This window comes from Aristolochia californica, unplaced genomic scaffold (genome assembly GCF_029961685.1).
Source record: "Aristolochia californica isolate CCGP_79_NKW_82.1479 unplaced genomic scaffold, dmAriCali1.0.hap1 SCAF_9, whole genome shotgun sequence".
Classification (NCBI taxonomy): Eukaryota; Viridiplantae; Streptophyta; class Magnoliopsida; order Piperales; family Aristolochiaceae; genus Aristolochia; species Aristolochia californica.
In genome coordinates, this window is record NW_027182290.1 from 38,214,916 (window position 1) to 38,227,244 (window position 12,329).

The 12,329-nt window shown below is 36.6% G+C and overlaps 2 protein-coding genes across 2 annotated transcripts; both read left to right on the plus strand.

Moving 5' to 3' along the window:
• Positions 1-2,285: 2,285 nt before the first annotated feature.
• LOC137941298 (large ribosomal subunit protein P3-like) lies at positions 2,286-3,804 on the plus strand. The gene is made up of 2 exons (XM_068786645.1): positions 2,286-2,548; positions 3,528-3,804. The coding sequence occupies exons 1-2, from the start codon at positions 2,351-2,353 to the stop codon at positions 3,693-3,695; spliced, it is 366 nt and encodes a 121-aa protein (XP_068642746.1). The 5' UTR covers positions 2,286-2,350; the 3' UTR covers positions 3,696-3,804.
• Positions 3,805-6,792: 2,988 nt separating this feature from the next.
• On the plus strand, positions 6,793-10,347 carry LOC137940939 (uncharacterized). Its single transcript, XM_068786058.1, has 4 exons — positions 6,793-6,822; positions 7,584-7,700; positions 7,859-8,932; positions 9,079-10,347. Exons 1-4 carry the CDS (start codon positions 6,793-6,795, stop codon positions 10,345-10,347), a joined length of 2,490 nt encoding a protein of 829 aa, XP_068642159.1.
• Positions 10,348-12,329: the final 1,982 nt, after the last annotated feature.

The following is a 12,329-nucleotide window of genomic DNA, read 5'->3' on the forward strand; positions in this document are numbered from 1 at the left end:
TTTATGAGAGGTCATATCAAGTTTGTTAAAGAAAATAGAGGGGGGTTACTCCAAGAGGATGATATTTTTGACCTCTCTATTTTCTTTAAGAAAATTCTTTTGACCTCTCATAAAATAACTGTTAGAAGCGGCATCCCTTGGAGATGCAAAATTGGCTCCAATTGAAGTTGTCTGTTGCTTCTGATCTGATTGCAACAACTAGAAATTCTCACAATTGGGATCAATTTTGGAGTCTATTTTGCAATAGACAATTTCAATTGGAGTTCATTCAACTGGCAAAATTTTGTAGTGGGAATTTCCTGATGTCTCTATTTGGGAGTTTATTCAATACTCAACTTCACTTTGAGCCAATTTTTCATCTGCAAAGGGTGTTGCTTCTAACAATTCTTTTATGAGTGGTCAGAGCAAGTTTGTTAAAGAAAATAGAGGGGGGTTACTCCAAGAGGAACACATTTCTGACCTCTCTATTTTCTCATAGAAACTTGTTCTGACCTCTCTTAAAGAACTGTTAGAAGCAACACCCCTCGTAGATGCAAATTTGGCTCCAATTGAAGTTTAACTATTTCTTCTCATGATATTTGCAACATCTAGAAATTCTCACTATCAGTATCAATTTTGGAGCAAATTTTGCGAAAGGCAACTTCAAAATGAGTTCATTCAACATGCAAAATTTTGGCATGGGAATTTCCTATGTCTCAATTTTGAAGTTCATTCAACATGCAACTTTAATTGGAGCCAATTTTTCATTTGCGTGGGGTGCTGCTTCTAACTGTTCTTTTATAAGAGGTCAGAGCAAATTTGTTAAAGAAAATAGAGGGGTTACTCCAAGAGGATCACATTTTTTACCTCGCTATTTTCTTTAACAAACTTGTTATGACCTATCATAAAAGAATTGTTAGAAATTGCACTCCTTGCATGTGGAAATTTGGCTCCAATTGAATTTGATAGTTGCTTCTCATCATATTGGAACATCTGGAAATTCCCACGGTGACTATCAATTTTGGAGCCAATTTTGCATCAAGCGACTTCAATTTTAGTTCATTCTATAGGCAAAAAATTTCAATGGGAAATTCCAAATGTCTCTGTTTGGGAGTTCATTCAACAAGCAACTTCAATTGGAGTCAATTCTGTATCTGCAAGGGGTGCTACTTCTAACAATTCTTTTATGAGAGGTCAGAGCAAGTCCGCTAAAGAAATTTGAGGGAGATTACTCCAAGAGGATCACATTTCTGACCTCTCTATTTGCCTCTCTGTCTATCTATTGCAATCTCTCTTTGCCTCTCTCATTATCTGTTTCGATTTCTCTTCGAATTCATTAATTATTTGTCTCTCTGCTTCGATGGAACCTATGAGCCGGAGGAGACGTGCGGAAGGAAAGGCAATTAGTCTCGTATAAATTTTAAGAAAATAAGAATAAGAGCTCCTTAGTGAAGCAAGAAAGGAACTATTTTTATTCCAGACGATGACCCTTTCCTACATTACTCGTAGGCCACGAAAACTTGGCCATAACAAGTCTATAAATCCTACAAAGGTTTACATCATGCCATTACTTTAAATCCGATGTGGAATTTTTTAGAATAATCCTAAGAAAAATCCAGTGTTTATTACTAACTTTGGTTAGTATTTTCAATAGACTTAAATCCATTTTAACAAAACAAATGATCACTTTGGGTTTTCTTGCAGCCTAGCTATAGGTAGCAAAACAAATTAAAATGGCTACCTCATTTAAGTTCTCTTGGATGGGACAAACATAGCAATCGGCAAAGCCTAGCACAAGTTATTTCATCGGCAACCACCATTAAAGAATTTTCTTGAACTCTTTTCTCGAAGGAGGAATGCCGTTTCGTTGCAGCAATATCCATTGATTCAGATTTTCTTTCCTTTCCTTTGCTTTTGCGGAGAAGAGTCAAAAGGACCGGTTTTGATCTCTGGTTCAGACTTTATCCTAGTGAATAAGAGACAAGAAATTTAAATTAATTACATCAATATATCATTATGATATAACTTTTTATTTACCATAATGCCACGTATTTGGATATGTAAGACTTCGTTGGTTGTATGGGTTTGAGCCCATCCTCTAAGAGACTCTTGGACGTGTGTCGTTTCCAAGAAAATGTTCTTGAATCATGTAGAGATAGAAACATAAGAGACCGGACACTTCACGTGTCCAGTAAGTTACTCGGTACTACATTTTTGGGCCTACAAGGTGGATCAGCCCATTTATCAGTTAGGGCTTCATTTGTTATCGAGGACTATAAATTTGTGATTTCCTTCGTTTCTTTCACTTGAAAAGCTTCCTAGAGTTAGGGTTTGCCTCTGCTGCACGCAGGTCTCCCACCCAACGCTGAAGATGGGAGTGTTCACTTTTGTTTTAAGAAACGCGGATGATGAATGGAGAGCAAAGCAGTACTCTGGGGATCTAGAGGCCTCGGCTTCTACGACTTACGAATTGCAGAGGAAATTGGTCCAAGCAGCTCTTTCTAACGATTCATCCGGTGGCGTCCAATCGTCCTTTTCCATGATCACTCCCTCTGCTGCTGTATTTCAGGTCAGTTATTGCGTTTTCTTTTCTTAATGAGTTATTCCCGAGCTTCTGCTGCTTTGCTTCTGTCGTTTTCTCTTATATTGAACCTATACCCGTGATTGTTTCTAAATCCATGGTTATTGTCTGGATGGGACTGGTATAGACTAGACTCTGATCTAAAAACGGATAATGGCAGAGGATACGGTTGATGAGTCTGAGGGAACTTCTTTCTAAAAAAATTTGAACCACTAATAAAGTCCATAATGCTGGATTTTTTTGTAACGCAACTTGTCCAACCCGACATTGATGTGCGATTCCATGCGGATTATAGAGGCTATCTTTCTTCTTCCTTTTGACTGATAATTGAGGACCCCTAGGCATCCGGTAATCATACTTGGCATGGTGGTATATTTTTGGCGTGTTAGATTTTAGACATTCCATATTTCTTTGCAGCTAATGGCAACCGATCTTATGGTGTTTGATCATTCACACACTTCTTATGCTGGTTTTATGTTTTACTCTGTTTTACTCGAAGAAGAGAGCAACTGTTTGGATTCCATTATTTTGCTTTTCGGTTAAATCATTTGTATTGGTTTTTTCTGTCTAGCCGAAAAGTTTAGTGAACGCTGCGTCAAATTTTATTGTTCTTTGATTCAAATATGCCGTAACAATGTAAAAAATTAAAAGAAATCTAGCTTCCACAAGCAATCAACTAACACCTTAGTGAACCAAACATTTCTAAGCTCAAAATTAGAAAACCTGAGCCAATTCCCCAAATTGTTCTGCATCTCATCAAACCTTGGTTATCCCCCATTGCAAAATCCTGTAAATCACAACAAATTAAAGCTCAGGAAAAAAGAAAATTACAAATTTCGGAAAGAGGCTGACTTGTTACCAATTCAGGAATCAAGATAATCCAGAATGCTTCGTTTAGAAGGGTCGTGTTAAAGTTTACTTTGTTTAAAATATGGCCTTAAACTGTCTTCATGTTGTCTTTCTGCAGGTGATCATTGGTGGCGGTAGTGGTGGTGGTGCCTTTATTGGAGGTGGGGCTGCTGCAGCACCAGCAGTCTCTGGAGGTGGTGCTGCATCAGAGCCTCCTGCCGAAGAGAAGAAAGAAGAGAAAGAAGAGGAGAGCGACGATGACATGGGATTCTCCCTCTTTGATTAGGGCACTAGTTTCTTCTTTTATTACTGAAAGTTTGTGTGAGTTGTGTTAAGTAGATTCTTTTGCGGATATTTATGATCATAGTTTAGAAATTTGAGGACTTTGGTGAGAATTATGATAGAATGTTTTTCCATGAAAATATCACTCTCATATTGCTATAAACTTGGTAGTAAATTGACAACCCCTCGCTCCAACGTTGAAAAGAGAAAATCAAGGTTTCCGACGATTGTAAACTCTGTTTACTTGAAAACAACCAATAGCAGGTGTAATCTAACATCAACCCATTTAGTAAAGATTACTAAAACTTGGAAGAAGTGTGTTGCTTACAGATTTTCTTACAAATTTTGTCCTGTTCTTTCTCTTTCAAAGGATAGCCTTAAATTTCGTTATTTTCCTTGATAAGACTATCCCGTTACTATCTTGCAATTTCTTTTCTTTTTGGTAACATCGGGTATATTGTTTCTTGTAAGACTGTTTTGTTATGTTATTACACTACAACAAAAAAAAAAATTGTATCTTGTAAACGACTGTCATGTGTTTTGCTATCATTGTATTTTTGTGTTATATGTTTGTAGTTTTAGAATTTTAAAATATTTTTATTAACTAGTGTATTTGTTAATTCGTTTAATCAGTTGATAAAAGAGCAAATAATCAAAATAAAAGGTCAATGAAAATAGTAAAAGAATAATTGTAAAACATATTTACAAAAGGTTTAATAACAAATAAGGAACACACATAAAGAAGGCATGAACTGCAAAATACATGAACTTAAATCGTATTGAGAAGGCTCTTGCGGTGTGCTTTGACAACATTGATGTAAATGGTAAATGAGTCTCACAAAGCCAGAATTAATATGGTGGAGTCTAACAAGAGTCTAACAGAAATAAATATCATATAAGAGTCTCAGTTAAAGGTGTTTTAGTTTTTTTAATTCTCTATTTATGTTTAGTTATTTAAATGTTCTAGACTCATCTTTTAGTATTTAACTTTGGGTGTAACTCGAATAAGAATAATTTAATGGTAATTGGATTCTACTTGTTTCTTTTATTTATAAATAGAGATTCATTGTACTCAAATTAAAATAAGTCAGTGAAGTTTTTTCTTTTCCACAAATTCAACATGGTATCAGTATGGGAGTTGATTCGGTCAGGTCACAGAGATAATGTTATATTTTTCTTATATATCATCTTTAGTAGTTTAAATCATATTCTATCATCCCAGTATATGTTATTTTCTTGGCGTTCACACTTTCATACTGAACTTTTTCATATTTTAAATTATATATTAACAGAAAGATATTCAAGTCTATTTTCCAACGCAAAACGAATTTTGGCAATTCAAGTTTTTTAAAAAGAGAAATTGATATTTGAAGTAGCAAAGGTCAGATTTCAATAGAAGATGAAGTAACAGTAGAAAGCTTCCATTTTTGAGTCATTTTTATACCATAAAAAATGAGACTCTATCTGGAGAATTATATATCAAAAGAAAGATATGTAAGTTTTTTTTCTTACTAATCAAACTAATTCTCAATCTGAATTTTCTAGAGGGAGATATAGATCATAGAAAAGTCAATGGACATGTTGGCCAAAGAAAAAAAGAATAGTCTGAAATTTATCAAATTCTTTCCCTCTAAAGAAGTATATTTTATGGAAAAAATTTATACTTGGATGAAAGGTATCGAAGTCTAGTTTTAGAAGGAGAAAAATTCATGTCAGTTTGATATGTATTTAAGGAGATATTCATATTGGAGTCGTCAAAGGGTCAATTTACAAAATGAAAAAAATTAAAAGGTCATAAAAGATTCAAAAACAAAGATTTTTCTATCAAATTAAGTATCAATATAAAGAATTTTTTGTCTAGTTTCTTAAGAAATAAACCATTTGTGATTCTGAGCTATATTTTTTGGAGGTGTTTATATTAGAAGTGTCAAATATCAGTTCTATCAAAAATCTCTTTTTCTCTCTCTTCTATTATCTCTCCATGCTTTGACGTAAATTGAGTTTCCTTTTCTCCTAAAATTCAAGTTTTTAGCCAAATTTCAGTTTTAATCAGAAAGTTTTGGTCAGATTTAATCATTCCATGATGTGCTCATTCAAGGTACACAATATATTACTTCGATGTTGCTTTCAAGTTTTGCGTTTTTGTTACCTGGTTGTCTTTCTTCAGCATAGTTAACTCCGAAAAAATTGTGGTCACGCCAAAAAAGTTTTACTTGGCCAAATTTATTAAGTTCTACTGTTATAGTTCCCCCTAATTACTACAACTAATTAAGTAGTTACTGCACTTTACTACCCTTGAAGGGTTCCTAATTGAAGCCATGTGCTTCATCCTTACCTGTGCAACCCATCTTGTGCCAGAGTCAGCATGGAAATTGATGTTTAGGTTACTTATTGTGGTAAGTAAATGATTGAATTCAGGGTTGTCGATGCTATTGGATGTGTCTGATATTGTCATCGTGCCCTAATTTTGAAGTGTGGGGGCCCACCTAACCTAATTTCGTTGGCCTTTGTGTGATTGATTCTATGGATTCATAACCTTTTCTTAGGGTCTATTGGTGGTGTATTTGTAGGATTAGATGGCATAATGTAGCAAACATGTTGTTGCCTTCAAGCCATTTGACAGTAAAGACTCTCATTCTATCCAAGTTACTCAACAAAGCTGAATGGGTACAATTATATACATTGGTCCAAGTTTGTTCTCGTGTTCTTGAAGGCCAAAAGAAATGCAAAATACATTAGGGATGATCCTTCTAGTTCGATTACTAAAGATTGAGAAGCCAAGGATAATGACTTGGTTGTTAAACAGTATGGAGTCATGATTTAGTAGTCAGATTTTGAGTTGTAGGACTCCCATGGAAATGTGGTAACCCTAGTTTCAATTCTATCTCAGGAAAGTAATTTGTTCTGAATCTACGAATTATATATTCGATATTTCAACCTACATAGGAGTGACAAATCAATCACGAATTACTTTACAAAGATGAGGGGTATTTCACAGGAATTTAGAACATTCCACCAGTTTACCATTAATGCAAATGATATTTGAAAAGAGAAAAAAAAAACATAGGTGGTGAGATTTCTAGATGGTATAGGATCTAAATATGACGCTACTGAGGCACAACTACAAGCTAGTATGATGTCACTACACTTGGGCAAATCTTCAATCATGTCATTTGAGCTGAAAGAGCAATAGCAAGTAAATATGAGAAGGATATGAGACTCTCTAATGCAATTACTCTCAACTTCCATCTGTCATTCAATAAACCTGAGACCCAGGGTCATGAGAGCAATAATAGAGGATGAGGCGGAGATTCCTCTACTCGGGTTTGTGGTCATACTGATCGAGGAGATAGGAAGTCACTTACATTTTCATCCCATGGAGTTCCACTTACATTCTAGGGTCCAATATTACACCACTTCCCTCTGTTAGCTGAATTGTTTTTAAAAGATTGCTTTTGTGGGTTTGCAAGTGATGTCTTTCGACTTTCAAGATGGATAATCATCATAGAAAAACTCAGTATGTACCCACAAAACATGCATTGATAAACTATTTTTAGAATATGAAAATTGTAGTAAGAAAGCAACCAATTCCCCAAATTGTTCTACATCTCATCAAACCATGGTCTAGCCCCATTGCAAAATCTTGTAAATAACAATGTAAAGATTAGATAACAGAAAATTATAATTCAGGAACGATACTTGATGCCAATTTAGGGAATTAAGTTAATCTAGAATGCTTGGTTTAGAAGGGCTGTGTTAAAATTTTATTTGCCTAAAAATATGGTCAAGAATCAAGATAGCTGAGAATGCTTGGTTTAGAAGGGTTATAGAAAAAAAAATCTTTGTTTAAAAGTATGGTCTTAAACGTAAGTGTCTTGATGTCTTTTTGTAGGTGATAATTGGTGGTTGTAATGGTGGTGGAGTTGCTACAGCACTAGTAGGCTCTAGCTGTGGTGTCACATCTGAGGCTCTACTCGTGGAAGAGAAGAAAGAAGAGGAGAGTAAATATGTCATGGGATTCTCCCTCTTTGATTAGGACATTACTTTCTATTGACCTAGAGTTAACTCGTATTCATATTTTGATGATAACAAAACTTAATTAAACTAACCTCCTCGAAGGGATAGTGGGGAGTTATTGCTTAGCAAACGCTTTTTAGATGCGTGTAGTTCAGTGTATATGCCGTTTTACCTGGTGGCCAAAAAAGTCAGAATCAAGCTTTTATTTCTAAACATTTCAATGTGATTGATCCTTTGCGTACAAATAACAATCTCGGACGTAGTGTCAGTAAAGGTAATTTCTTTAGAATACGTAGTGCCTTTGCATTTGGGGCTAAAAGGTTGGCCAGGCTACTGGAGTGCCCAAAAGAGAACCTGATTGCAGAAGTAAATCAGTTTTTCATGAACACATGGGATAGACATGGCAGTGGCCTTCGTCCTGATGCTCCTCATCCTGATTTTTGGCCCCCACGACCTTTGAAATCAGATCCTGTTGATGTACACAAGAATTTCAGAAATCAAATTGCTGTAAAGAAGAATATTGATGGTAGTGCTGAGTCTCGGATGGAGGGATCTCTTCCTTTGCATGGTATCATCTCAGCTCAATCTTACAATAACACGAATCACCCAGTTGAAAATATGTATAGGACCAGTCATACTTCTTCTATCGTTAATCGTGCCCAGAGCCATAAAATTTCTAGCAACCAGACTAGCACAAGAATCATTGATCAGGCCATGAGAAATATTAGCTCTAGTGAGACTACACAGACTGAGAAAGGACAGAAATCGTATCGTCCAGATTACTCAACTAGTGAGCATGAAGGACAGGGCCGGTATCACTTTGCAAGAACAAGATCGAGTCCTGAACTTACCGATACTTCTGGGGAGGTATCAAGCCGAGGGAGACATAATCGTGCCCAAGAAGCAGCGAAAAGCCAATTTGTTTATGCAAATAGCAGGAAGAAGAGCGTTGTCCATTCAGAAGTTGGAACAACCAGTCATAGTGCTAGATCTTCTAGTGATGATCCTTCCTCTGTTCGCCACAGCCCATCACATCAAAGCTTGGAATCAGCAGGTGATCCCTCCAATGCTTTGAATAGTTATCTCGAGGATTTCAGCATGTCTCCAGTTGGAGTAGAAGAGCTTGCATCTGTTTCAGAAACAACGGAAATGCACCAAGAAGAGCAAGATCTAGTCAATATGATTGCATCTTCTTGGCTACATAATTTTGGTGGGCAGGTTCAGGTACCTTTGAATTTGACTTCTACGCACCTTCCTCTTCCATTATCACCTTCTGTTCTAGCTTCAATGGGTTATGGACCAAGAAATGTGGCAGGGTGGTTCCTGCTAATATTTCCCTAATTGAGCCTTCTTGGGGATCAAATATGCAGTTTTCTCAAGGCCTTGTCTCATCTTCTGTACCTCATTATTTCCCAACAGTTGGTTTAGCATCAAATCCCGAAGAAGTGGCAGAATCTGGTAATGAAAATTCGGGATTGATAGAAGCAAAGCTGGAGGATGGTGATGCTTATTGGCATGAACAGGATGCGAGCACCCTCAGGGGGTTTGATTCTGACAGTGGGAATTTCCAGATGTTGCAATCTGATGAGAAGCAAGAGCCAACTTCAATTGGAGCCAATTTTGCATCTGCATGGGGTGCTGCTTCTTATAGTTCTTTTATGAGAGGTCATAACAATTTTGTTAAAGAAAATAGAGGGGGGTTAGTCCAAGAGGATCACATTGATCTTTTTCAACATCAGAACAAGAGAGGAAATGATGGTTATGCCACTGATCGAAGTGCTAATGTCAGATCTGTTGCTGTTAGTCAGGCTAGTTCGTCAAGGAGTAAACCCTGTTCAGAGAGTTCTTGGGATGGTTCATCTGTTAAAAGTTCAAAATCAACTAGGGATAAGAGGGGGAGAAAAGTGAATGCTTCATCAGTTCAATCTGCTTATGGGAAAGTAAAAAGTTGGTGGCAGTATGATGCTCCATCATCTTCTGATAATATGTCTTCTCAAGCAGACGATGAGAGCAGGGAATGGATTCCGGTTTCGACCGTGAATGTTGAAATAACAGAAAGGAGCACAGGAGGAGCTACATCTGTGGTGCCCCCACATCTTGGTAGTCATCAATTACCTGGTTATGATCCGTCTCAAATAAGTGGATCAGAGTCGATGATCCCTATTGCTCCAATGCTTGTTGGCTCTTCTGGTTCACGACAGCGATCTATGGATGGTTCTGGTGTGTTGCCCTTTGCGTTTTACCCAACTGGTCCACCTGTTCCTTTCTTTATCATGCCTCCTGTGTATAACTTTCCAACTGAAACCGGAAACCCAGATGGATCAACCTCACAATTTGATAGGTATGATGAAGTGGAAGGCAGTGTACAGTTGCACGGATCTGATAAGAACTTTGATTCATCAGAGAGCCTTGAGCTCCCAAGTTCCAAACCCATCAAAGGGGCTTCTGAAGAGCTACATAAGCCTGATATTCTTAACAGTAACTTTACGAGCCACTGGCAAAATTTGCAATATGGTCGATCCTGTCAAAATCAAGGTTACCATCATGGGCCTCTGATTTGTCCTTCGCCTGTAGTTGTCCCACCTGTCTATTTACTGGGTCATTGTCAATGGGCTGGGCCTGAAAGAAAGATGCTTTGATGTGGATCCTACCTAAATCTTTCTCAACTGAATTGATACAGTGATTAATCCGCCACAATGTCAGAGTTTCATTTCCTTTTTTCTCAACACCTTTTAAATTGATGTATTTTTCAGTTCATGCCTTCTTTACCTCTGTCTTCTGTATTTGTTACTAAATTGTTAGTAAATTAGTTTAGTATTTACATTGTTCTCATTACCTTTTTGTTTTACTTTTATCATGTCTGAACTTGCAATTAGTGTCGTATAAACTTTTAAGAAAATAAGAATAAGAATACGCAAGAAAAGAATTATTTGTTTGCTTCTTTTTTTCTCCCCTCTTCTTCTCTTTTCGACATCTTGTTTGGTTTACCAACCTAAAATAGAGGGGGGTTACCCTAAGAGGATCACATTTCTAACCTCTTTATCTTCTTTAACGAACTTGCTCCGATCTCTCATAAAATAACTGTTAGTAACAACACCCCATCTAGATGCAAAATTGGTTATAATTGAAGTTTATTGTTATTTCTCATCATATTGCAACATCTAGAAATCCCCTCTGTGAGGATGAATTTTGGAGCCAATTTTGCAACAAGCAATTTCAATTGGAGTTCTTTCAACAGGCAAAATTCTGTAGTGAGAATTTTCAAATGTCTCTATTTGGGAGTTCATTCAACATTTCTAACCTCTTTATCTTCTTCAACGAACTTGCTCCGACCTCTCATAAAATAATTGTTAATAGCAACACCCCTTCCTAAAAATAGGATCACATCTAGAAGGAGTGTTGCTACTAACAGTTATTTTATGAGAGGCCAGAACAATATAGTTAAAAAAAATAGAGAGGTCAAAAATAGGATCCTCTTGGAGTAACCCCCCTATTTTTTTTAACCAACTTGATCTGACCTCTATTAAAAGAACTATTAGAAGCAACACCCCTTGCAGATGAAAAATTGGCTCCACGTGAAGTTGCCAATTGCATGAACTCCCAACTAGAGACATCTGGAAATACCCACTACATAATTTTGCCTTTTGAATGAACTCCAATTGAAATTGACTGTTGCAAAATTAGCTCCAAAATTCATCTTGACAATGGGATTTCAAGATGTTGCAATCTGATGAGAAGCAACGGTAAACTTCAATTGGAGCCAATTTTGCATCTGGAAAGGGTGTTGCTACTAACAGTTATTTTACGAGAGCCCAGAACAATATGGTTAAAAAAAATAGATAGGTCAAAAATAAGATCCTCTTAGAGTAACCCCCAAATTTTTTTTAACCAATTTGAACTGACCACACATAAAAAACTGTTAGAAGCAGCACCCCATGCAGATGAAAAATTGGCTCTAAGTGAAGTTGTTTGTTGAATGAACTCCCAACTAGAGACATCTAGAAATACCCACTACATAATTTTGCATGTTGAATGAACTCCAATTGAAATTGACTATTGCAAAATTAGCTCCAAAATTCATCTTGACAGTGGGATTTCTACATGTTGCAATCTGATGAGAAGCAACGGTAAACTTCAATTGGAGCCAATTTTGCATCTGGAAGGGGTGTTGCTACTAACAGTTATTTTATGAGAGGCCAAAACAATATGATTAAACAAAATAAAGAGGTCAAAAATATGATCCGCTTGGAGTAACCTCCCTATTTTCTTTAACCAACTTCATCTGACCATTCATAAAAGAACTGTTAGAAGCAGCACCCCATGCAGATGAAAAATTGGCCCCAAGTGAAGTTGTTAGTTGAATGCACTCCCAACTAGTGCCATCTGGAAATTCCCAACGCATAATTTGGCCTGTTATATGAACTCCAATTGAAATTGACTATTGCAAAATTGGCTCCAAAATTCATCTTGACAATGGAGATTTCTAGATGTTGCAATATGATGAGAAGAAACAATAAACTTCAATTGGAGCCAATTTTGCATCTAGAAGGGGTGTTGCTACTAACAGTTATTTTATGAGAGGCCAGAACAATATGGTTAAAAAAAATAGAGAGATAAAAAA